At 41.2% G+C, this 27,546-nt stretch overlaps 1 protein-coding gene and 1 long non-coding RNA gene across 5 annotated transcripts; one reads left to right on the forward strand and one right to left on the reverse strand.

Moving 5' to 3' along the window:
- Window positions 1-74: 74 nt before the first annotated feature.
- On the forward strand, window positions 75-27,490 carry fsip1 (fibrous sheath interacting protein 1). Of its 3 annotated transcripts, none has more exons than XM_070546683.1 (11): window positions 75-350; window positions 424-478; window positions 551-714; window positions 798-876; window positions 948-1,028; window positions 1,365-1,498; window positions 1,642-1,761; window positions 3,898-4,056; window positions 19,441-19,593; window positions 26,222-26,255; window positions 26,803-27,490. In XM_070546683.1, the coding sequence occupies exons 1-11, from the start codon at window positions 216-218 to the stop codon at window positions 26,883-26,885; spliced, it is 1,197 nt and encodes a 398-aa protein (XP_070402784.1). In that variant the 5' UTR covers window positions 75-215; the 3' UTR covers window positions 26,886-27,490. The 3 variants fall into 3 exon arrangements, with proteins under 3 accessions (XP_070402784.1, XP_054597532.2, XP_015825726.3); XM_054741557.2 differs by having other exon boundaries at window positions 76-350; window positions 948-1,037; XM_015970240.3 differs by lacking the exon at window positions 26,222-26,255 and having other exon boundaries at window positions 79-350; window positions 948-1,037.
- On the reverse strand, window positions 18,699-22,020 carry LOC107392440 (uncharacterized). Of its 2 annotated transcripts, XR_008563414.2 has the most exons (5): window positions 21,915-22,020; window positions 20,600-20,655; window positions 20,335-20,482; window positions 19,383-19,500; window positions 18,699-19,296 (listed from the first exon to the last, which is right to left on the reverse strand). It is a non-coding gene; the product is annotated as an uncharacterized lncRNA (long non-coding RNA). The 2 variants fall into 2 exon arrangements; XR_001573782.3 differs by lacking the exons at window positions 20,335-20,482; window positions 20,600-20,655.
- Window positions 27,491-27,546: the final 56 nt, after the last annotated feature.

Raw genomic sequence — 27,546 nt, forward strand, 5'->3', positions numbered from 1 at the left:
TGTGTCAACATTTAAATGCTGCAGAGGAAATGTCAATGACTGTAAAGGAAGTACATGCATGGGTGCGTCATGCCAGAGGTACGTTTTGCAGCACAACACCTTAAAAAAGGAAAGTCAGCTGAAAAGTCGCTTTGCAAACGTTTGCTGCTCAGGGTATTTCTTGCAGCTATATAGACAAATATCTGTTTGTTATAGATTTAATGAGAAATTAAGTTATGGAAATTATTAGAGGTAGTTTGGATGACATTTCTCGACCTTCATCTAGTGAGAAAATGAGCCGTGTGTCCAGAGTTCTTCCTACCACACCATTTGAACTTGGTGTTTTGACCAACGGTCCTGCTGATAACAAGGTAAATACATGGTTTTGTTGTATGAATTTAGATTTTTTAAGTAACTTGAATATTTGAATAATTTTTTTTGTAGAAGCACATCTATTCCCAAAAATCAACAATGTCCTCATCTAAAGATTCTGACAAAGGTGAGGGTTCATTAGTATTTAAGTTTATTTATGTGGAAACAAATAAAATCTTTTTTGTGTGTGTGTGTCTAGATCCATCTCCCACTGAGGTTACAGAGGATGAGGATTCAGAGCTGCAGAAAGCTTATGATGAAATGAGGCGACTTGATGAAGTGCTGTCTGCAGAAATCTACAAGTTAAAGCAAATCCGTCAGCAGAGGAAAGCGCTTCAAGCAAAACTCTGGCTAGAATTCCTGGTACTAAATGATCTCCTGTTAATTCCTGATTAAACATCCTTTTATGTTGTGGTGCTATAATGTGCATTTTTTTCCTGTTGCAGAAAGAAACACAAAAGCACTCAGAATGTGCACTGGAAGCTTTAAACACAGAGCGGTTCTTGGCTTTAGAAGCATCTATGGGTAAGTGTAGACAACTTTGTAAATGGAGAATATGAGTCTAGATGTGTAAATATGTTTTTGTTATGTCAAAGGTGCTGCTGAAGAGGAGAACTTTGTCTTATTGTTTGAAACTCAGGTTCCTGACTGGCAGCAGGATGCAGACAAACAAGACAGTAAGCAAAGTGAGATTTTACACCACAACATGTAAAATGTTATTTGTGTAACCTTAATTCTTCTCTTGATGGCGCCATAAGCTCAGGAAGCTTCTAACAGCTGCAGAGATGAGGAAATCTGGTCTTTATGGGGCTATGTAACAACATCTTTTAGGTTTATAAGCCACTGATTTCTCAAAGCAATTAAAACTAAATCTTAACAGTTTTAAGTCTTAAAAGTCCAGGATTGGGATTAGTTTTGCACTTGTGTATTTTTGTTGAAGTGATGCTGTTTTTACCATGTTATTGTACATTTCAGTACTTATTTATGTGTACTCTGTGCCTTATGTTTGGCAGGTGAACAGAGGTCAGACGGCCCGACTACATTGCATAGAGGAAGTGATGAAGATGTTGAGGATAAACAATTTCAAATCACTAAAAGTTTCAAAGGCAACAATAAACAGACAGACTTCATCAAGAGGAACATTGAGGTGAGTTATGCACAGTTTCATCACACAATCAGGACAAATGTGATCTTATTTTAGGCTATAAAACCTCAGTAGGCTAAAAAAAGATATAAACTTCATGTTAATAATGATTTTCTGTCTCTTTTCATTATTGTGTAACACCACAGCTAGTAAGCAGTGAGGTGGGCCAAGTGCTTTTGACTCCTAGTGAAAAACAACGTCTGGCTCTGCTCCTCTGTGAATTAGATGAAGAAGAAGAGGACAGTGCCAAAGGCACAGACAGTGAGGTGGGCTGATATCAGGGTATAACAGACATTTGCAGCTGCCTGAGTCTCTTTTTATTATATTCTTTATTACTAAAGTCTCATGCATAGAGGTTTTGAGGGGTAGCACCAGTGTACATGGGATTGCATCTTGATTTAATACCAAAAACTCAATGCTTTGCAGATTTCAAATTGAATCTATACATTGTTTTTTTTTTTTCTATTATCAAATGATTGCAGACCCCTTCCTAACTGAAGTGGTTTTGGTTCGATATTTATGTTTTGAAGATTCTGACTCCTCTTCAGATGTCAAAATGCCACATGTGTTTCACTTGCTATGCATGTTTGGGATTAATTTTATAATCTGGTTTTCACACCGATCTCCTGTTTTTCAGCTAAATCCGGGAGGGACCATTTGTCATGTTGTCATGCAATTAGCCACAGCTGCCCTTGCACTAAGGGTGCGCCGATTGCGTTGAAAGCTAGGACAGAATGATCTTTTGTTTCCCTTCACTCTGAACTCACCGTTCCAACATTGCATGCTTTTCTTTTCACATTTAATTTGCACACGTACTTACCTTTTACATGCGGTTCCATTTAACTTGACCCACGCAGCTCAGCATTGGTAACACTGCCTGCCAGGGGTTTGTAAATGTCTTATTGCTCGATTTATGATGTTTGTCTGGAATTTAAACAACAATAATGATGCGAATATGGTGCCGGATACTAAAAATGCAGATATTTTATTTCTATTTTATTATGTTGGGCCAGAGGAAGATTTCCTGTTATTGCGAGCCATTCTGTTACGAACGGTCGAAACGGAGTGAGCACATTATTTATGTCACCAGGACTTTGGCAGGGAGGCGTCTTCAGTTCTTAGGACTTGACTCAGTTCTTGGCACAGTCCCTTGGTACTCATCTATCAAAAGCTGCTGTTTACCTCAGAAGCTCTGTGTTTTAAATGTTACTGACTCTTGTTTAAGCAACATCCACAGTTTTGTGTAGTTATGGCAACCAGAGGTCCAATTTATTAGAAACAGTGACCGCAGGAGGATTTATGGCTCCCAAACAGTAGCAAAAACTTTCATTCTGCACATAAAACGTCAGAGGATCTCGTGAGAAGAAAAGGGAAGTTTAGAAAGAAATTTGGCAATTTTATCTTTTTAAACGAAGGTTATTTGATCGTTATTAAGGGTATAATAAAATGATTTCCAGACTATTTATTTGTTCGATGGACTGAAATGTGTGTATCTATCCTACTTTTGTCATAAAATTTGGCAAGTTAGACAAATTTTGGCTAATCATTAGCCTGGTAAGCCTTCCTTCATATGACCCATGGACAGAGCTCAGTCATGGGCGGAGTCTATGATAGACTTACAAACTGTACACAATTAAACGATGCCAGGACCAATCAGAGCGATGAACAAAGTAGCATAATCATCTCTCCAGCAACCGTCTAAGAAGAAGATGCCATCTTAAGCCCATGTATGGTTTTCTACATCGAGCGCTGTGATTGGCCAGACCTAACTGTTTGAGCCATAGTTGACCTACTGAGGCTTCAGTAGAGCGCGGCTGAACCAACTTGCAGAGCAAAATCTTTTGCTGCGGTTTGTCTAGATTTCTAGGCTGGCAGTGGCTCAAAGAACAACCCAAATGAGTCTCATAAAAAGTGAAAGTCTTTAAGATTGTGGATTTATTTTAAAATCCACCTCATTAATAGGCCTCCTATGTTTGCTGCTTCCCTCTGCCAGTTTTTGTGTCCAGCTCTTGTCTTGCTAGCATCCAGAGGAGACAGCTGCGTGCTTTGTGGAATTACGATCTGATTTGGAATGGTGGGATTTGTCGATCTTATCTCACCACTTTGCAGTGATGACCTCACCCTCAGTTTTCCATGGGATTTAATGGGAGCATCAATGGGGCATACAGTTACTGAAGAGGAAGAGGCATTTGTCAAAACCTGACTCTGGACTCATTCAGAAGTGAATACCAAAAGCAAAAGTCAGACTGTGCCTCTTCCCTGAGTCAGACATCACGGTCAGATTATTGCTAAATAAGGGTTGGCTGGATAAAGTTTATCAGTCTTGTGTTTATCTTGCCAGAGAGTAAAGTAGGCGTATACCCAGTGGGCCATGACTTAGTCTACTGATGCTTTTTTTCCAGGCTGTGTGGACTGCATCAGCCCTGACAGGCCAAGGTTACACCCCCGAGCCCTTGGTTCTGGAGCAACTGATGGAGATTGACTCTAAAATCCACCTTCTTGTTTCTGATGAAGAATTGATCTCTCTGCAAAGTTTTTTCAAAAACATGAGCGTATTTCAGGTAAGCTTCCAAAAGGAGATTTAAACCTGGGTCAATGACTGCATAATGTGGTGGTATTGTCTTTGCAGCTTATTGTAGGGGGAATAATAAGACACACAATTCCTTGTCTGTCTTCTCTTCTAAGACATGTTGACTGCACATGCACACACAGAAGACACAGCACAGACAATGAAATTATACTTGTTATTAACAAACCAGTTTTTGCAGTTTTTTAAAGGAACAGTTTGAAAGAGGAGGAACTTTAGTATTTTGGGGTCTTGTTCATGAATATTGGAAATATGGATTGGTAGATCGATAGGCGGATTGGTGCTGCATCTGCAGTGATGCGGGCGTTGTACCGGTCTCTTGTGGTGAAGAGAGAGCTTACCGGTCGATCTATGTTCTAAACCTCACTTATGGTCACGATCTTTGGGTTGTGACCAAAATAACGAGATTGTAGATACAAGCGGCCAACATGAGTTTTGTCTGGGCTCTCCCTTAAGGGCCATTCCCATCTGTACCGGGTCGGCCCGGGCTGGGTAGCCCCAGTCAGCCCCAGCCTGGCCCGGTTGATTCCACACATCCTTGCCTTGAGCCCATGTGGGCTGATTCTACCCACCAATCAAAGGCTTGCTCTAATGGAAGGTGTGAATTTGCTGTCAGCAGTGGGTGTGTTGGCCCTGGTCGGCCTGAAGCAGACCCCCTCGAGAAGAGGGCTGAGAATGAGCCTTGGTTGGCCCGGAAAAATACCAGGCCACCCAGATATGTAAACAACCTACGCTACCCGGTCCGGGCCGACCCGGTACAGATGGGAATGGCCCATTAGAGACAGGGTGAGGAGTTCAGTCATCCGGGAGGGCTTGGAGCAGACCCGCTGCTCCTCCACATCAAAAGGAGCGAGATGAGGAGACTTGGGCATCTGGTCAGGATGTCTCCTGGACGCCCCCCCTGGGGATATTTTCCATACACGTCCAACCGTGAGGAGACCCAAAGAAAGACCCAGGACACGCTGGAGTGACTATGTCTCTTGGCTGGCCAGGAAACTCCTAGGGATTCCTCCGGAGGAGCTGGCCCAAGTGGATGGGGAGAGGGAAGTCTGAGCCTCTCTGCTTAGGCTGCTGCCCCCACGACCCGACTCCGGATAAGTGGATGAGAAAATGGATAATTTGTAACAATCTTACCTTGACATAACCACAAAACAGCCTGTCAACCATGTTGGATGAAAGGATACACTGAAACAGATTTCTTTCTCACCCGGCTGGTTGTTCTCTTTTCAAATAGCCAAAGAGGGCTTTGTTTACAATGTGTGAGTTTGTGGGGTTGCCAAGTCCGACACTGGTCAGCAAAACGCAGCAGAGTTTGTAACTAGCTTAAGCCAGTAACAGCAGCGATGCAGAGGTTATTTCTTAGAGCCCTAAACAGCCACGGCATCCTTTTAATATTCAGTAATATTGGGTAAAGAAGGCTAGAGGCTAACGCTGAGCTAACAATGCTAACGGTGAATTAGTAGAAAACAGTCGGCTCTAAAAAGTCTCAAGCTACTTTTTCAATCACTAACAACTCAGTATTACAGTAAAATATGTCTACTTATCAACTTAGTGTGTGACTCACTTTTACTCGCCATCTACAGCCTTCTGGTGCTGATCCACAACTGGATACAGCCATGAAACTCACAGAATGGTAGTGAGAAAGTCACTGATGTGTTTTGGAAATGGGCTGCAGTACCCACATTTGACCACAGGATGTCATTCTTACTTCGTTCTTACATTATTAACGTCTTCTAGAAAAAATTTTGACACTAATCTTGGACTCAACTTCACTGTAACTGCAGTTATTTTTGTTTGGTGTTTCTGTTAAGGAAGGGCAACAAACTGAAAACAATAGTTTTTAGACTCTGGCAAGGAAAATCTTTAATCTTTAAAATGCAAAGTTGGATTTTAAGTAATTTCTGACTTCTTATTGATGTCAGAAACCCAGATTTATAAAACCCAGACAAGGCTGCAGTTTTCCTCCAAAATTGTTCACTCAGAAGGTCTGATTGATCTACTTTTAGAGCCAGATGTTCTGCTCTTTGATTGCACATTATTCATATTTAAATAAGCATAAATCCAGTTTTTGAGATTTAGTTGATAAACATTACACCCGTTGTGACACTGATTATAGGAACAGAAAATTTAACCAAATCTCTCTCTCTCTCTCTCTCTCTCTCTCTCTCTCTCTCTCTCTCTCTCTCTCTCTCTCTCTCTCTCTCTTCTCTCTCTCTCTCTCTCTCTCTCTCTCTCTCTCTCTCTTTCTTTCTCTCTCTCTCTCTCTCTCTCTCTCTCTCTCTCTCTCTTTCTCTCTCTCTCTCTCTCTCTCTCTCTCTCTCTCTCTCTCTCTTTCTTTCTCTCTCTCTCTCTCTCTCTCTCTCTCTCTCTCTCTCTCTCTCTCTCTCTCTCTCTCTCTCTCTCTTTCTGGCACAATGATTCATTCATTTCAGCCATAAAAGAAATCATAAAGGAAAATATGCTTTTGTCTAGCAGTTACCGTTCTTCTCTAGCTGACGTTCCCTAAATGGAACCATTTGGACAACAGTTTAGGACTTGGCTTATTTTCCAGCTCATTCCATGCTTTAATAAACACAAAAAGACCATCATATTTCAGTTTTAACATCACTGATGTTCCCTTTTTTCCACTGATGTTAAATCATTCCTAAGATTCCCAATTTTCCATTCTTGTCGTTTCTGTCCGTCTCTGATCAATGAGGAGCGAGTACTTCACCCCTCTCTAGTGATTACACTATTTAAAGACCCTGCCAGCATTTAAATCTTGTTTTTAAAGGCAGGTTGTCTCTAATACTTTATTTCAGCACAATCACCAGACGTGAGGTTTCTGAGTCCAGAGTCCTGTTGCTGGAGTCTGGGATGGTGGACTGAGCCAGTGAGACCTGGCACCAGACTGGAAGTCTCCGCCAGACCTATATTAGCTGTATTAACACATGGGATGACTTGCACACAGCTGATCTTGTTATGGTTGCCATCAAATTTACACCTTTTATAATAAAGTACCAATCATGAACCTTTGATCAGCCATTTCTTCTGTCTAATCTTAAACCTGTGTGCCTTGAATACCATGAGCAGTATTTGTGGTAGCAGCGTAGCATCACACTCTTCACAAGGTCATCTGGTGAGTCATGATAATCTTGATGGGTTTGATTTCTTTCCCTCTGGGCCTTTTTTGGCGTTCTCTGAGACTTCTGATGATAGGAAAAAGGTCGGTCAGCTAATGATCCGGATCAAATGGATGCAGCGCTGCTTTCCTTGGACACTGTTGACATTTAGTTCTTGTAAGCATCGCCCTTTTTGCAATCTTCTCCCTTTTTCTCAGGCTTCAGCCTCTTTATCATCAAAACCAGCTGTTTGCTGGAAGCGTTATTGTACAGTACACGCCTCCTACTGTACCACTAATGGCTGCACCACCCACAGCTCAAAGCCAGCAAAGAGGATTCAGTCATAAGAGTTTGATTTTGTTGGTGACATGAGTGTTTGTGTGTGTGTGCATGCCTGTGAAAGCGCGCGTGTGTGTGTGTGCATGCGCTTCGCGGCTGTAATGAAACGAACAAATGGCATTTTAGTTTGAAGTCAGTGTCACGGTTTTGATTGCACCTCTTGTAATCAGCCCCCTCTGGTTGCTCCAGCTGTGTTTTGGTTGACTATATATTTTGGTGGACGTCTATGGGTCACTTAGTCATATTGTGTGGTTTCTGATGTTAAGTGGAAGAGCAGAGCTTTGGGCAGAAAACGCCCTTCGACCAACACATTGTGGTCAGTTTGGACATCTTTGGTCCAGTCATGTAATTAAAGCTTTGGAACAAAACTTCATCCTGTTGCACTTAAATAACCCAGTGGAACCACCAAGGGACAGGATATAATGTAACGGACAGCAGGTCAGGAGTCAGAACAGCTGTTATAGAAGAGATGCACAAGTGCAGCTCTGCTAAGCAAAATGTTGGGTGGTCTCGGTTTGCAATGGCTAGTTATCATCAATAGTGGTCCTAGGAAAGATCAGAACTACACATTAACTGGTGCACTTACGCTCTGATCCTACAGATGTGCAGCTGTGGCTCCAAATGCTCCATACACAAATACTATTTAGAACAAAGTGATGCCTAAACACCTTGAGTTAAAGCTGACTTTGCCAATCCCTGATGGCTTCTAATGCTCACTTGTTTTTCACTTCCTGTCTGGTCCGATCTGGCCTGCTGAGCTTGACACATTCTGAAAGCGTAAATTCGGAGCCTGCAAAGTTTCCTGCCTTAAAACCCTCCAACGTATAGTGAGAGCAGCAGAGAAGATCATCGGGGTCTCTCTCCCCTCCCTACCAGACATTTAAAACACCCACCTCACAAAAAAGGCCCTTCGCATTGCGGCTGATCCCACTCACCCGATGCAAAGCCTCTTCGAGCTGCTGCCGTCAGGGAGGAGACTGCGGAGTCTCAAGGCCAGGACCAACAGACTGAAGGATAGCTTTATCCATCAGGCAGTTAGGAAGCTAAACTCCCTCCCGGCTCTCCCAACTCTCCTCTCTTTTCCCCCACAGTCTCTCTGAACTTGGTTACTGTTTTTATACTAAATGTTTATTTTCTATCTAGCGAGAGTAACATAATTTCATTTCTCTGTATGTCCTGTACATGTGGCAGAAGTGACAATTAAACTGACATTGACTTTGATAAAAATAGACTCAAAGAATAATTTTAGCGGAGCAGCTTACACCGACGCTTCTAAGCTGCACCAAGCGCTCTGCTTCGTGGCTGATGGAAATGCACCCATCGATCCTAAACGATGGCTAATTTCTGCGTGACGTGCTTAGAGGATGTTATCATTCAGTTGCCCCAGGGCCTACGTTCCAACAACACAATCACGTGGCAGTAATGTCATATCATCAAAACTCAAGCAAACATTTAAGAAAGTGCAGCTTTCTCTGAATCTGAAACAATCATTTTATCCTTTTTGCTCTTTCATGATGAAGATATGATAACCCAAGGTACATTTTTAGATGATGGTCCAGATCAACTTTACAAGCTAAAAGGCTGCTTCCCTTAAGTATATGGGTTAATGCCACAACATTTCATGCCGTGGCTATTGTTTTAGGTGTTTCTATCTGACCTAAATCATGACTTAGGTCCAAAGATATTGAATTTGGCTCTTGAATATTAGTTTTGATGCTAATAAATTAGCATTTTTACACAAGTGTGAGCAGCCTAGCATACATGCACCAAATAATATAAAGGAATCTGCAGGTGCAATTTATTAGGAAGACCCCAGTCAGCAGAGACAGAAGCCACTTATTCTGAGATCAGTTCTGAAGGATGAGACTTTCTTTTAAAACCCAGTCCTTCCTTCCATCACACGTTGCTTGCTCAGAATTGACAATTTCCTTATTTAGGTTAAATGTGATTTATCGGCATTTGATAATCTACTGAACTGAATTTTAAATAATTTGATATGAAGTGCATTTGTTAAGTTATGCATTTCACTTTGAAATGACTTTAGTTGCAAACTGTAAATAAACTAAATTGGAACAAATTTAAAGATGTTTTTTAAAAACAATATCAGACAGATCATGATCTTGACTGCAATGCCACCTTGAACAGGATGCTTCAATGGTGCAAAAACATGTAGCCCATTCAATCTCCATACCCTTAATTTAGGAGATGTGCTGGAAAAACATGTCAGATCAAAGCAAAACCAAATCAGATCTGGGTTAGGGTTAGCTAAAATGTAGTGTCTGACATCACCTGACATTTTCAGCAGACTTTCTTGAATCCAGAGCTAATTAACTGTGACCTAAAAACAATAATGCAACTAAGTTTTATACAATGCAAACATATGATAATTGATTTAAAAGATTAAAACAGGACTTAAAAGTAGAGATTAATACAAAACAGGAGAATGAAACTCTGCCCTCTTTGTTGATGTTCTTGCTGAACTGTTGAAACTTTACTAATTTAAAACAGAATTGGACACGACTGTTTTTCCCAAACCAGAAGCAGACGTCTGAGATAGTTCAGCATCAGATCTCAACATGCGTATTTTAGCTGAATGCTTGTATTAACCTCAAACGTTTAATACCTTTCATGTTTGTTTTTCCGCTGGCTGGGCAGCACCATGATGTGACTTGAGGTGTCGGGGCTTTCTAGTGGCACGCTTGCTTTTTTCATACAGTTGAAAGAGAACGAGTGTCACACCCTTTTTCTACCCTGTAATTCCTGTGAGATCCAGTTTATTGTCTCCTTAAAAACGCCTCTCCCACTCGTGGTATCCATAGCTGCAGCTGGGCTAAATGCTTCGGAGAGGGTTTTCCTCGTCATGGTCAGGATCTGGCTTTTCACTGTTCCACTCATTATGACAGCCCATTGTGGAGTAATCAGTCATCTGTTAAAATAAGCCAATCTTAGTGCTGTATTTATCTAATCTCCTTTGTGCTTGAGCCAAATCAACAGCAACGTTGTGTTTAAGGGCTTTGGCAGGACCCCTTTGGATATTAAAGGAATAGTCCCATCATTTAAGAAAGGAAAGTCTTTCAAAGCACTGAGCTGGCAAATCTTACAGCTCTTACTTTGAAATTATCCTGCTAAAGGAAGTGTTATTTCATTGTACAAGACTTTTTGCAGAAGAAATGTGGGTCACGCATTGTGCTTGACAAAACACAGCCTCCGTCACTGGAGTGCAAAAGGACGCATGGATGTTTTTTTTTTTTCCATCCAGATGCTTTTGATAAATATTGATCATGGTCTACTTTTAAGCTCTCTGCTCACATTTCATTGTGCATGTCTCATTTTTTTTTGGCAAAGACTAAAATCATTCTACTTCAGCAAAGGACCCTGGGCGGAGATGATGTTTGAGCATTTTTTAACGGTAAAGGTGACACAATGTGAGGTTTTTGCTGCAGTTTGGAATGATTTCATTTGCATGGTTTTGCACAAACTTGAAAAAGATTGAACTCTTAGAGTTTTTAGTGTGTTCTTGTCTGAATTTCATAGGTGTTATGGCTATAGCCTTATATCACATTCATAGTATTTTTAATTGAAGAAAATGCATGAAGGTTTTGATCTTTGTAACTGTGATTATTCCAGACCACCCTCAGCTCTGAAAAGAAAGCATGTACACAGGCCAGATGACCCACAAGCGAATCTTCTAATACTTCAGGAATGTTCACCAATCACCGAGCCAACAAGGATCCAAGATACTGATGAAAAAAGCACGACCTCTGGGGGAGGAAAAGATGGCTTGGAGACAAACAGATTTTATATCTTGAGGCGTTTTTTTGATAAGCAAACAAACTGTCTTTTATGCAGAGGAATTCGATTTTTTCATGCAGAAAATGAAGAAAATGTTACTTTGAAGTCTTTGCATTGTAGCTCAGCAGCATTTCAGTTTCAGAAATTAAATGTTTCTAGTTTAATGCATGCAGTTGGATCTGCATAAGTACCTGCAGATGACAGCTGCGCAAAATATAATCCGGGGAAACAAATAAGAGAAACAGAGAGGAGTCAAGAGACTCTCAAGCTTCTGAACAGCTTGCTGCTGAGCTCTCACAGGGAGCGCTCGTGGCGAGGCATGTGGACAGGCCTTGGCAGGTAGCCTGGGTCCACGTGGCACAGCAAGAGCTCCTACTACACTTCACATTTCAAGAGATAGAGAGAAAACAACCACCGAGACGAGTGCTCCCTCCTAAACAAAATATGGCATAGTGCTTGTTTAAAACACACCTGTCCTCTAATCATGATCGGGTTTAACTTCAAAAATATTTATGTTTGACCGTCTGACCCTGTTGACCAATAGAGTTGCGTATCCACAAGAGGGAGGTGTCAGTCAACGAGAATGCGTCCCAGTTGCTAGCATTCACTACGGGGTGATGCACTGATGCACAGACGTCAGCTCAGCACACCAAACTAGCTTGAATGCTAACTCGACCTGAATTGAACTAAAAGTGGAATATGGAACACGAACACCAAAGCAACATCTAGTGTGTGGAGGTTGTAGTTACATCAATAGAACAAGGTTTCTGGCTGTAGGGATACCAGGTCCACTGCTGATATGTGACTTTTATATTTGGGTCCATCTGTTGTAGGCTTCACCTAAACTCACTCTGGTTTTAGATCTTTTAATCCAATTGTGGAAAAGGAGGGAGGGGAACAAAAAGGCATTTATCGTTCATCTATTGGAGCTAAGTGATTAGTGTCGCGCTCAACTTTACGCTACCTGTTTTAGCCTGTTGTAGCGTTAGCAGGGGTGTGCTCTAAGTGCTGGTTTTTGCTGGTTTTAGACGTTTTCCTGCTTGAACTCTGCAGATTTGGTCAAAAGGAGTTATTAGAATTTCTTGCAGAAACAGATGGAGGCTGAGGAGATCATTCAGCAGTTAGAATCAGGTGTGTGTGTGTGTGCGGGAACACATCGAAACAGTACTTGTCAGTTAGCGCTACAAGGCTATTTGTGTTTGCAGTATGAAGGTGGGGGAGCAGGGGGAGCAGAATCGCCTTCTTCTCTCCTCGATGACGTCACGCTGCAGACCGCAGCTTTAAAAAACAACACTGAATTATGTACGAAAAGTCATTTTTGGTCTGAAAACCGGTGATGTCAGTTTTAGTTGATATACATTTTTATACTTTTTTCTTGCATTTAGTTGAATAAAAAATTATTTTACAAAAACACAATCAAATAAATGAATCACACATTCAATTCCAAATCAAAATTCCTCTGTTAGAAATTTGGAAATGATTGCATTCAGAGCAGGTTACCTACGAACACCCGTTCAAATGCTTTCTTGTTTTTGCTTTCTTTTCAAAGTCTTGATGTGATCAACAGATATTTTGAATAAAACAAAAGGCCCTCACAGTCCTGCTGAGTGAGCCATTTTGTGGTTGTGGTCTCTCCACACTGAAAAAAATACTAAGATGCAGCTGAAATTCCAGCCTTCCAGTCAAGGACTCGTGCGATACATTTTCCTTCCCATTCTCGTTTTTGTTGTCATATTTACAAAATGTTCTGCAGTTTCTGAGTTTCTTGCAATGGAAGTAGCTTTCACTGCACCTTGTCTGAATTAGTTTTATCTGACGCGAGCAGCAGCGGTTATAATTTTCTTGTTGACATTTACTTGGATTAGTTATCTCCGAGCGATCTGTCCTCGTTTAGCTTGTTTGGACTGAGTAAATAAGCTAATTAGATTGTCTCAGTGTTTTTATTTTATTTTTATTTCTTCACTTGTCCATGTTTAATATTTGAGTTCAATCTGGAGCATAAAGCTTCTACTTGCAGTTGCAGCACATAAATTCACACATTTATGTAGGGAAATGAAGTATACTGACCAGTTCCAGTGACAATAACACATTTGTTGTGTTCTTATTGTGTCTGACATCTGAAAACTGATCTGCATTAGCGGATCCAGCTGTTTTATTTGGCGAGACGCGCCACAGATGCTGCCCACATTGAAGGGATGAATACTGATGTGATATGATGAAATCATTTGTATCTAGTTCCTCTGCTGCATTTTAGTCTTCCAAGTTTTGTTCTGGGATCAATCTGGAGTGAAACTTTTGGCATCAAGTCATCCACGACCACTTTTCACAGTTTTGTCACTTTGGATATAAGCGGCTGATGCATCGACTGCTGCAGCTGTTTCACACTGACTAAATCTACATGGAATGCATCATTTTGATTTGAGATCATCGTATCAAACCGGATGTACGGCATTTCAGATGATCCACAAATACAATCTGTCGAACATTTTGTATTTTTTTTATATTTCAAGAATATCTACTGTAATGGATGTTAAGAGTTACATTTTAATTAATGACCAGAGATATTAATGATCCATATCTAGTATGGACCCCATCTCTGGACACTGGGCTTTTTAGATCAGAAGAGTGGTTCTTTTTATTACAGTGAAATTTAATACACTTTGCATGAACTGAGAGACAAGAGAAGAGAGAGAGACCTCCAAACGTTTAAGCAAAATTTATTATCTAAATGATTTTTATACAGTTTAACAGGACTAACTCGCTATGCTCATGGAATGAATGTGAGGTGGAGTGTGTGTTGGTGTGATGTCAGTTCAGAACCTCTGTTCTGGAGAAGCGAGTCTGAGTGGGAGATGTTGTTTTGCTCCTAACTGATCAACGTTTGAACCTTGGTCAGAAAACAACATGAGACGCTATCTGTGCCGTTCTACATTACCCGTCAGTGAGACCTCCATCTTAGATCAGGCTGCCAGGTTCACGACCTTCCAATGGTACTGGAGCTGATGAAACAGCGTCCTCAGCATGACAAACCAGTCTTTGGATAGTCTCCAGGTAAAAAGCGGCAGGTGTTTCACAGCGTCAAAGGGACCCCCGTTTGGGTCAGCGAGTTCAGCTTTTATTCTTTTTTTTTTTTTCAGCTTTTATTCTGAAGGAACCGTTGTTTTGTTGATAATAATGACAGGATTTCCCAGCTTGGCAGTTCTCAGCTTAAAAGTAAAAGGTACAGATGGCTGGTCCGTACTCCACTTAGCAATGATGAACTTCAGGGGATCTTGAGAGCTGGCTGAATACTGAACTCAAAATGGCGTTGTTCTGTTTTATTAATCTTGATGTTTACGATTCTGGACAAATCACAGCTGATAGATTAAATAAACACCACAGAGACTCTGCCACGCTTCAGAGTGAAGGTTCTGATTGGATTTGCGACCGGAACGTGTCATGATTATTTATCTTTTGTGTATCAGCTGACTAGTGGCTACAATACGTCATTTCCTTATTAAACATTAATCATAACATTGTGATTTCACAGATTGGTCACATGGTTATTATTGACTAACAGTTGTTTTGATTAGCTTTATTAAAACAGAGTTCTTTGATTAACTAAAAGAAAAGAGTTCATTCTTCGTTCTTCTGTCTTCACTGCTGGAATGTAAACATTAGAAGTGAATGCATGACCTTGAGGCTGTTTCATGCACACTGACACTGTGTCAAACAGAACAGCTGTTGGAGGGGAGAAATGGCTCCTTCATCACTTTACACTACACTTTCTAAATTTGAGTGTGTGCAGCTATTCACATTGATTAATAGTTTTTGTGCAAATGTAATACATAAATTATGGAAAGCAGTGCGTCTGGAGACAACCGCTTGAGTATCTGCTTGAGCTTTCTGAACGGGAAGCTAAACTGAAACATTTTTGGGATGTCTCCTTTGTGGACTTTAGCCTGACCTCTACCGTTTTTGTTAATGGATTTCATCATTGCAAAGAAAATCAACTTTCCTCGCTATCATATAACCGTAATTATCAGAAGACATGAAAGCTACTTGGAAGAGCTGCTATCAGCTGATATTCAAGCACTCTTATTGTTGGAGCTTTGCTTCCAGCAGTATTGTATAATCATGTTGAAAACTTTTGATATTTCGTCAGTAAGCTGACATACTTTCATCGACAAATTCAATTCTGTTTGACTTGTTTTTGTTTTCTTCAAGAAAACAAAGTCCTGGTTTTGTTGGCCTGCTGGTGGTGCTTGACCTAGATAGGTAATGAGATTATTGAAACATTTTTGAACAGCAGGACAAGGGGCTACTTCAAAGAAAGATATTTATCAGAATATTTCTCATCTTCAGATAAGTCAAGCTTCACCCCCTTACCCGGTTCTCAGTCTTACCTCGCTCGAGTTGAAGCTATCGTAGATTCCAGGAAAAGAAGAAACACGACGCGTAGTAGAACAGTTGTTGGAGTCAGCTGAGGTCATAACGTCATCCCCTCTGCCTCCTCCAAGAGGTGAATCAGTACCACAGTTGCAAAAGAACAAAGACATATTTACTGAGTGAACCTGCCAGAGCCTTGGAACTGGACCCAAACTCAAGTATTTTATTAATATGTTTAGGTTTGCATTTTGATGTAAAGTCGTTACTTCTTTTTTTTTTCCTGAACAATGACAAGCCTAAATGAAACACATTTATTATTTTATATAAGGAGTGAAAAGTACAAGTAATTGTGTGAAAATGTATGGAGTAGAAGTAAAAAGATCCAGTGAAGTATAGAGACCCCAAATGTGAACCCCAAAGAAGAAGAAGAAGAAGAAGAGAAGAAGAAGAAGAAGAAGAAGAAGAAGAAGAAGAAGAAGAAGAAGAAGAAGAAGATGATGATGATCTTTTCTATAGCGCCTCTCAAGATAAAAATTACGAGGTGTTTCACAAAAACAAAACATGTAAAATATAATAAAGAATTTAGAAAATGATTAAATACATTTAAAATAAGCAAAAAAATTGACAATTGTGATTACAAAATGTAACGAAAGAGAGAGAGTGAATAGGAAAGAGGGAAGTCAGTGGATCTTGAGGAAGGTGGAATAGGTGGGGAGAGCAGAATAAAGAGAGGGTGATGAAGGTCATACAAAAGCCAGCCTGAACAGGTGAGTCTTCAGCTGCTTTTTAAAGGAGACCACTGAGTCCACTGATCTCAGGCTCACGGGGAAGAGAGGTCCAGAGTCTGGGGGCCACAGCAGCAAATCATCTGTCACATTTGATCTTTAGCCTGGTGTGCTGCACAACCAGTAGGCTTTGATCACTGGACCTCAGGGATCGAACCAGTGATTTACAGCCATATGACACGTCCTCTCCCCCGTATAAACCTTGCATCTCCAATGTTGTTACTTTGCAGAAAATGTCAAAAAAGGCCAAAAGTAGATAAACGTTGTGTGGTGACAAGTCCCAATCTCTTTTTTTATCCTTTTTGTTGAAAAAAAAAACCCATCTCTAAAACTGCTAACAGACAGTTAAAAAAATGTCATTTAAACTGATTTATTTGAAAACATGAAAATAATAAAAAACTGAGATAGGAACTTTTAACCCAACAGGGACACTTTGATCATTTTTCTGTTGTTGCACAAACTCACTCATGTTCTTATCCTAAAAAAGAGGCCATAGAAAATCAGAGAAAATTAATTTGTTTTTGATTTGTTTTGATTACTTTATTGAGCTTCTCACAATGAGGATTTGGGCTTTCCCCATTCAAACTCGTCAACATTTATAAGGTGCTAATTTGGACAAAAAGAACAAGCCAGAGTCACACAGACTGGCCAGTGACTTTATCACTGACACCTCAGAGGCACATTTTAGGTTTGCAGCCTGCAGTTAATGAAAACATCAGGCAGCTGCTGTTTCCAAATTAAATAAACTGTCTCTCACAAAGATTTGAGTGTTTTTAGCAACATGCATTTAGTGGTGTGAGGATGGCGGTAAAGCTAGACTTTAATTTTTATTTTTCCTAGTCGGAAAGCTGTGTTTCTCACTCCGTTGCATGACAAGAGTCTGATCTCGTGGTCCTGGCTTCAGGATGAGTGAGTCGTTACCAAAAGGGTCTAGTGACGACCACTTTAAAGAAGCCCCAGATAGAAGCTGTCATTAGTTCTACGCTGGAAGACAGAGGCTACCGTTGGATGGGGCCACACGCAGAATGATATTTTGGAGACTTTCTGTTTTTGCTAGAATTCTGAATAACAATGTGTTCTATTAGAGGAGGACAGGAGAGCCATATTGCTGCAAAAACATTGCTTGGTTAAAAGGGCTAACATGGACAAGACCTAAGTGACGTCATTAATTGGTGTCGTCTGCATTTTTGAGCATATCCGGGTTTTTGGCGGTGTTTATATGGCCATGCGGAACCGGGTTATTGTGAATATTCGGGTTTTAAAAGGGTTACTGGCTGCATGTAAACACACTCAGTGTGTTTCAAAAAGAAATGGTAATTAGCTTCTAGAGTCCTGGAACCCCCCAAGGCGCTTTACAACACAATCAGTCATTCACACACACATTCACACCCTGGTGGGGAGGAGTTACGATGTAGCCACAGCTGACAGAGGGGAGGTTGCTGAGAACTAGCGCCACCGGTCCCTCCGACCACCACCAGCAGGCAAGGTGGGTTAAGTGTCTTGCCCAAGGACACAACGACAGTGACAGACTGAGCGGGGCTCGAACCTGCAACCTTCAGATTACGGAGCGAGCACTTAACTTCTGTGTCATCGTCGCCCCAAACAGAAAACAAAACAAACAAAAACATTTCTCTGTGAACCGCACTCATAAGATTATTTCTAGGGTTATTGAGCCATAAATGACTTTAAAGGTTTATTCGATACATTTGCAGTGTTTTCTAGTGTAAATCAAAGCCTTCAAATTTGTACTGATGCTCCTGTTCTGAGATGCAGAAGTATGCTGGTTTTCAGCAGAAGTGGGCTGAAAACACAGGATTACTCATTATTATTAATGATATGCACACACCTCACTTCTGATTGGCTAACAGAACACGTTCAGCTATGTTGCAAAGTCACTATCACCAAGACACTCTTTACTGTATCTCCTTGCTGAAAAAAATATATTAAAAAAAGGCTTCCTGTGAGTGGGCATGAGCCAAGATGAGCGAGGCCATGAATGCAAATTCACAGTGTGACATAGATATGTGAGGATTTTCAAATCCTAGCATTTCACCGTCTATTTTCTGTTAGAAGCTAATGCAGGAGACAGGTGTAGAAGACTGTTTTCGTGTTCAGCTTGCGTGAAATCTCAGCATAACTAATTAAAATAAGAAATAATATATTTTTTCAGTCAACCACACTTTTATTAGAAGATAAATTGTGTTAAATCACCAGACAAAATCAATGAGTGCTTGAGTTAGCATCTGAATCTGTACTTTATTGATAATAGTGACCTTGATAGTGATTATGTTCTTGATTTTCTGAATTTCAGACATTTTACTGGTGTTAAAACAGCTGTGAAGTCAGGCGAAATTAGAAAACAAAGACAAATATCTCATTAATTAAAAAAACACTCAAATAATTAAGTTGGTTTGTTGAACTGATTAAAGAGAATAAAAAATTACACAGACGTCATTTGAGCATGTAACTGGTCTCATTAGTGCTTTGTTGGTGCATCTGGGTTTCCATTGGTCTGTTCCCTCCCTGATCTGATGTCTTCAAGTAAAAACAGAAGATCCATGCTGTTGTAATCAGGTCCACTTTTCACTCTCAGCTGATGTGTGACTTTCACTTCCTCCTGACCCATTTTCCGTGTTTGCTCTGGATAACCTTCGATTAACTCTCCTGTCCTCGTGCACGTGAGTTCCAGAAACGTGTGATTGATTTTGTACCCCTGCAGGACATTCGATGAGTTTCTTTGTTCTTGGGACAAATGTGGGTCTGATTTGAGCCGTTCCATGAGCAGTTAAGAACCTTTGGATTATTTTGATCCAAACATCTTCAGAAGTCCTAGAAAAAATAAAAAACTTCACATGAATTGATTGCAATGACGTTTTATGCCTACCGTAAAGCATGTGCTGCTTTTGAAAGTGTACCCTTGTGAGATGAGGTGTTTCTTCCTAGTGAGAACCAGTTGTGTCTGTTGTGTATCAGGGCCTCGGCTCCGAGGCTAGCTGGAAGTGGGATATGGACTGGCAGCCAGGAGAGAAGGCCCTGCGGGATATAAAGGAAAGGAGAGAGCAGGAGACGCGACTCCTGGAGATTCAAGGGCAGCTGGAGCTCCTGGGCCTCAGCCAGGAGATTAATGTGAGTTCAAAGCTGCAACAACCATTTACACACACACACGCATGCACACACACATGCACGCACGCACACACACACACACACACACACACACACACACACACACACACACACACACACACACACACGCACGCACGCACGCACACACACACACACACACACAGACACACACAAACACACGCATGCACACAAACACACACACACACACGCACACACACACACACACATACACACGCACGCACACACAGGCACACATGCACACACTCGCACACACATACACGCACGCATGCACGAACGCACGCACACACACACACACACGCACACACACACACACACACACACACACACACACACACGCATACACACACGAACGCACACACATACACACACACACACACGCACGCACACACATGCACACATGCACACACTCGCACACACATACACGCACGCATGCACGAACGCACGCACGCACACACACACGCACACGCACACACATACACACACACACACACACACACACACACACACACACACACACACACACACACACACACACGTTCATACTCATATTAGGAGCCCTATCTGTCAATATGGAGCGTTTAAACACTCTTACACATGTGACAAATTAGTAAAAGCACACATCATGTTCTCAGACCATCCCAGTGTTTTCTCTTCACCACAACAACCTGCTCACTTCACAGTTTACAGGAAGGTAATGTTCTCCACTGAAAGGTTCAACCTCACTATTGTGTTTAATAGCTTTTTGCAGCATTCTCAGTCAAGATCCAGTCTTCATTGCAGCGTTCCCTAGAGACATCGACCCCCTCTGGCTGGTTTTAGGATGTCTCTTCAGAGTTACAGCCAGAACTTCTTTCTCCGTAAACCCCCATCACTAAAGACACCAAGAAAGAATGTTCCACCAACAAAGTGGATACTAAACCTGATTTCTGCTTTCTCTGACATTCAGGACTTTAAATTTTATGTGCAAAGCTACAGATAAGTGTATTACTTAGTCATTGGGTAGCATCTCGTGGTGCCTCCAGTAGAAATCGTGTTGTTGACTCACTGTAACACAGGAGGATGCTGAATTTAAACTTTAAAGTACAAACAGTAAATACGTGGCAGCCACATCCTCGCATCAGAGAGCATCACAGCTATTTTTAAGGAAACCTCTCCTGATTACCGTAGAACATCAGGCCACCCAAAAGCCCTCTTTGGTTTTACGTGTGAGTCGATGCATTTTATATGTTATCACTAAACGCCTGAACCCAGCCAGTGACTGCAGCCTGAGCAGCATATAATCTCAGTGCTAGAGGGCTTGTTTTGTGGTTTGAAAAGATTTACAGAATTTGTCTGGGAGGGCATTCTTAACCAGCCTCACGCAGCTGCGGTGCACTCATAAAGTTGATTTGTATAGCGTCCATAACTCAAACGCTCTCCTGCAGTCTTTTTTAACTTCTTGAGTGTCTACCTGTTCTGATGGTTTTTGTATGTTTTTATTTTATTATCTCTCTGGGAAATCTAGTTACTTAGCACTTTTTTTTAAAGCAGAATTGTTTTAATTCAGCCACAAAGAAAAGTTTTCCAGTGTTTCTGGTAGAAAGTAAAAGTCATGACGTTCAGGTGCTAAAGCAGCAAATCGGCCCCAGACCATCACTCTACCACCACCATGTCTGGCCATTGGTGTGATAAATTCCCTGAATTTAACCAATATAAATCAGCCAATAGGAAAATTTTCTAACTAAAGTGTCTTTATGGCAATCATTGTGTGCATATGTATTTTTACCATTTAATAAGAAGCACCTGTGTGTTGGATTAGTCAGATTAATGTGATTAATCTATTAGTCTATTAATCACATTAATCTGACTAATGTGATAAAAGCACCACCTGACATGGTTTCATGTGTGCGAGGTGTGGAATCGTTTGTGCGTCATTCCTTCTCGAGATTCAATTCAAGCCAGAAAAAAAAATCACCTTTGATTTCCATTGTTCTTTTATCCTTCTAGTGTTAAAAGGTGCATATTTCTTATGACTATCATTCTTTGTGAAGTAAAATAAACATTTCCAGTATGAGAAGATAAGCAGGGTCCATTCAGATCATTTATGACACTTGAACATCTAATCTGCTGCTCTTTTTCCTGCTTCCTGTTTTGGCTGCGTTCCTGTATCAACTGCAAGCGGAAGGCCAATTCCTGAATTTACTGTAAAACAGGAAAATCCAGCAGGAAAGCGAGAATCTGACCAGACGGAGGCCATCAAATTTACTTCCTCTTACTGTAAGTTTACAGAAAGCCAACAATGAAATAAGTAAAGAAATGTTTACCTTAAACAAACATCAGCTTTGCACCTCCAGCCCTCTGAAGGTGGATACCAGCCACCGTGGCAGCTGACCTGAATATGTTGGGCTCAGCATTCAAATGCAGTTGAGACCCGTCATTCTGCCAGCTCAGCAGTTTCTCTACTTTATTCTCCCTATAAAGTCGTGTTAAGTGTTCCCAGAAAAGAGGAGCTATGGAAAAAAATCATCAGCTTTCATCACGTTCTTTATTTCATTCTATTTACTTTGCTTTTTTGCCACCAGATTTTTGTGTTCTTTTTATATTTTTGAGAATTTTTTTTATAAAGAAACATTTTAAGAAGCAGTTCTTCATCAACTGACTTTTTATTAAGTTTGAACTGCAAAGGTGGGACCAAGCTCCAAGTTTTGAATCAAGTCGCAGGACCAGAAGTCTAACATTAAGACATATTAATCATTGAAGTTGAAGTCTATAACGCTTTACTTGACCAAATTAGAAGAATACTCACAGAATAACTCAGTTTATTTCCCAAACTGATGACTTATCTTTAAAACGTGTCTTTGTTTGACCATAGAAGCTAGTCTGGCAAGCCATTCTATATATGTAAATACACAGTCTGGCCACGACCGACTGGGTAGTGCGACCGAATCTACGTTGTCTTACCTGCTGTTTCTATATATAATAGGACAGCGCTAGGACCAATCAGAGCAATGTGACATATTCATCGCTATGGAAATCAGTCAACTGGGCAGTCCGCCGTACACCATCAGAGATTAAGACGCAACTACCGTATTTTCCGAACTATAAGTCGCTCCGGAGTGTAAGTCGCACCAGCCATAAAATGTATAATGAAGAAGAAACAAACATATATAAGTCGCACTGGACTGTAAGTCGCATTTTGGGGGAAAATTTTATTATTTTTCTTACAAAATCTGAGACCAGGCGTTTCACATTGCAAGACAAGTACCGATAACAATAACAGAATAAACAACGCGGGCGCAGCAGCGCGCCACAGTCTCCAGCAGAGGATGGCGGTGTTTCAAATCCTCCCAGCAGGCGGGGAGAGCTCATTCCTGGGTCGGAGCCGGCCCGCAGCAGTGCGCCACAGGCTGCAGCAGGTGATGGCGGGGCAGAGGAGCTGAAACCTGGGCCAGATCCAGTGCGCAACGGCGCGCAACAGGCTCCAGCAGGTGATGGCTGCGTGTTTTTTATTCCCAGTGGGGCAGGGGAGCTCATTCCTGGTCCGGAGCCAGCCCGCAGCAGCGCGGTATAGCCTACATAATTTGGCATATAAGTCGCAGGACCGACCAGACTATGAAAAGAAGTACAATTTATAGTCCAGAAAATACGGTACATCCTCTTTCACAATAAATGACTCATGTACGTATCGGTAGTCTGAATTGTTCTAAATTGATGTCAAAACCATTTCAAACGAGTCGTTTTTGAGCCGACGCCAACTTTGTAGTTTTTCACTGTCACAGTTCTAGTGCTAAGCCCACCCAACGTCTCTCTACAGAGAGCGCTGTGATTGGCTGGAGGGGGCTGATGATAGGCCTGCTGAAGCTGCAGTGAAACGTGTCTAGACCGTCTTGCAGAGCAAAATCAGCAAATGCAGCTTGGTGAGCAAAAACAGCAACCTGATTCTTTTATACTGAACCAACCCCATCTCAGGATGCTTTTACTTCAGAGCAACACTATGGAGCCACATGTTTTATTCTAAATTAAACCAGGTCCCAGGCCATGTGTCCTCAGCTACATCGCAGACATACGAGAGGAACATGCTCAGTGTGCACATGTGGTTTTACTGCAGCATCATGGTTTTGGAAAATGTCTCTGGGCTCATGCATAACTTTCACATTAATGTTTGTCTTTTACTACAACCAAATGTTTCTGGAAACAGCATAATGAAAAGGGGTGAGTGTTCCTTCACTGTGTTTGCGTTCATAACTTAGCTTATTTGTAGATTCACTACCGCAGCTTGAAAGCACTTTATAAATGTTACTGATAAAATGTGAGGAATTGGTGACTGAAAAAGAGAAATCAAGAAAATAAGTTGAATGTTTAATAAAAAGCTTTTTGAAAATTTCAAAAAACATTCCCAAAACATTCAGAATGTGTCAAGATCTAACCTTTTCTTTTCATTTATAGGTAAATATGAAATGATGAAGTAAAAACACTTTTGATACTGAACTTGTGTTTATCTGAGCTGGAGTGTGATGAATAGAATTCCTCTGTGCATTAAAGGCAAGCTCCCCTCTGGATCTGTGGCTAATTAAGTTCAGGTGTGTGTGTGTGTGTGTGTGTGTGTGTGTGTGTGTGTGTGTTTGTTTAAGGGAGCCAATTATGAGCTGTCCAGAGGCTGCGGTCCACTGTGAGGCAGATAGTTGCAAGTCTAAACAGCTCGACCTTTGTTGGATGTTGCAGAGAGGTCCAGGCAGGGCTAACTTCTTTGGGAAATCCTAAGGTGTTCCTTGGCCAGCCGAGAAACAAAGTCCCGGTTGGACAGGCCTGGAACATCTAACCTGGGAGGCGCCCAGGAGGCATCCTCACCAGATGCCCGAGCCACCTCAGCTCTCTCCTTTCAATGTGAAGGAGCAGTGGCTCTACTTTGAGCCCCTCCTGGATTACCAATCTTCTCATCCTATGTCTCAAGCCTGTTTCACACTGAATGCGGTCTGGTTTCAATAAGGCTTCCAGACGGACTGCCATTCAGACAGACTGCAGTTCATGTGCTTGAACGTCTGGAGATCTGCTCCTACAGCAGCACCAAGTGATTAGAAATTTGACATAATATATTTGACTATATCTGTAAAAACAACACAAACTATTGTACACTGTGAACTGATATCCCTGTCAATAATAATACAACACATTTTATATGTAATTTTGTTAACTACGTGACAATCTTCATGCGGTGTCCAGACAAATAAACTCCATTCGGAAACTTTCCGGAGCTTTCCGGAGCTCCACAGCTGGTGTGAATGTTCTGATTGGAGTAAATGATTTTTGGTCTCTGCAGAAGCCGTAAAGAGTCCGGACGGCATCTGTTCTGCATGGTGTGTGTCACGCTGTGAGCAGAAGGTTAAGACCCAAATTGCAGAACACCAGATCACTCGAGGCAGGAGCGGTTGTTGGAAGTAAAATCCTTAATTTAGGATGATGGGTGAATATCCCAAGGGGCAGGAAGCAAACCGAAAATCAGAAAAAAAAATATAACAACTACAAAACAAAGCTCATTTGTTTGATTTAGGGATGAATCGCTCCTGTTGATATGAATGAAGGCTGAGGAGACATTTCAGCAGTTAGATTAAGGTGATCAAAAGACAAACGCACAGCGAGGAGATACGCTTCATGTTTGATTTCACTAACGGACACTAGCAGGTGCTAAAAGCAAGCCCAAACCACATCTTTAAGGGAGAGCCCAGACGCCCTTCTTCGAAAACTCATTTTGGCCGCTTTTTATCTGTGATCCCATTCTTTCGGTGAGTACCCAAAGTTCGTGACCAACATAGAGCAAATGGTAAGACTGGCTGAAAAGAGTTGGAATCCTGTCTAGTTTGTTGTAAGAAGATCCAATGAAAAGAAAATGCTCTCATTGCTAATGAAGTCAGACATGCATAGTTGAGTTTCTCTGTTTCCATGTATGTTGATCTGAGTCCTAACAAGAGTCTCACATGTGTAACACAGCCCAACTCGTTTTGTATGACAGAGTAATCTATCAGTGACTGGTGCTGGGAAAGGAGCCGGAGGGTTTGACGGGGTGGTCTGTTCGACAGGTGATCGATGTTGTCTAATAGCTTCCTGAGACGCAGGAATGTGATTTTTGCCGTGGGTTACTCAGCAGTGAAGAGGGGGAACATAATTACACAGGGTGTGATCTTTGCTCAGGTGAGGTTGCTTAGATATGGGTCACAATACGGTGTCAACGGTGTTTTTTGTTCTGTTCAGAAAATCTCATTTCAAAGCAGATTGGGGTTGTGTTTTTAAATGTGTCCACATATATGCTGCTTAAATCTCAGCTAAACGATCCAAGACTTCCACCAAAGCGGGGGAAAAAAATCTGTTATCAATATCTTAAGAATTAGATGCAGACAAGTGGGTCAGGATGTGTTTACTTTGAAAACGGGGACATTCTGTTCAGCCATGACACCTAGAAACACACATGCTGAGAAAACGATGACGACCATCCAAACAGGGAGCGTTAATATGCCGCTCATCTGGACATGTTCCAGGCAGAACTTCCATGTCATGAAAAGCATCAAGTCCATTTTCATTCTTCAAATGGATATTCTGAGTCCCAGCTGTCTAACTAACGGAGTGTTTTCACCCCCAGGAGATGGTGACTGTCTGTGAAGACTCTTCTACAGGTTAATTCATCTTAATTGAACTTTATAATTGAAGACTTACACGTCAGGTTTTAAACACGTTTAAAAAGCCAGATAACACATAATCATTGGGAATAGATTCCGGCTTTTCCTGCTAACGCAGTTTCAAAACATTGGCTTTCTCACATGTAGTCTAAAGCAGACAGCATGTGAGGAGCTTGGTTTATCTTTAGAAAAATAATTCTTTCTTCCAAGTGGAGTGTTTTCTTCCCCAAACTGCTTCCAACTAAGCACACGGGCTGACAGCAGTATACCACTATATTAGCCTTGAGTGCCAATCTTCTGTCAGGTTACATATCCACACAGCGCATCATCCATGTTTGTCAAAAAAATCAAGAGTTTTACATCCAGCTAATTTGCTGGGAACAAATTTCAAGAGGATGATGGGAAGATATCAGAATATATTTTCTTTATTTTTTCCCTTTTTAAAGGTTTTGTTAAAATGACTTTCATATCTACAAAAAACACATTTTAAAGTGAAACAAATGTGCATTATTGATGGATCATGTTCATTTGTGTTGTTCTGCAGAAAGAGTCACTGAATCAGGAGCCACATTGCCTGCTGGATTAACATCAGCTGACAGAATCCAGGACCAGGACCACCAGGGATGAGATGCAACGTCAGGGGACTGTTAATGACAACAAACCTGGCCCGTTTAGGGCTTCTGTCAGTTCTAATTGTATAATTAGTGATAATTTCAGTCTTAAATTTGCAAAAATATAAATACATATATACATGAGTTTTGTAAGAAAACAACATCAGAAAAAAACTGATCTAAATTTTGATAAATCATGGATTCAAGCTTATGCAGCTGGATGTAAATTTAAAAATGTGTCTTGTGAAAAGCTGTAAAAATGATCAATTAAAGGTAAAGGATCAGTAGAATACTGTCTATTTACGACTTAAAACTGTTCTTTTTACCTCTATACAGCAAATTAAACTCTGCTGGGGCTCACAATGGCCCAGGATGCCTGAAATGTAGCCTAACTCAACCTCTTAAATTAGACCTCCAGTGAAAAGACTGGATTTCTCTGCTCACTTGGTCAGGATATGAAAATGCAATGAGCTGCTTGCCGATTGGCTGGTCAAACCAAATGGCTCCACAGCATTACATGAAGCTATAATTCTGTAAGCCACGGCCAACTTGCATATATTGCGGATGCTGAGTGGGTTGGGAAATGCAGATGTAAGGAGGCGTGGCTTGCTTATTACATTCCATGCTGTAGTACTTTTTTAAAACACAGAGCAGTTTTGTTTACCTGTTTTCCCGCT

This window comes from Nothobranchius furzeri, chromosome 18 (genome assembly GCF_043380555.1).
Source record: "Nothobranchius furzeri strain GRZ-AD chromosome 18, NfurGRZ-RIMD1, whole genome shotgun sequence".
Classification (NCBI taxonomy): Eukaryota; Metazoa; Chordata; class Actinopteri; order Cyprinodontiformes; family Nothobranchiidae; genus Nothobranchius; species Nothobranchius furzeri.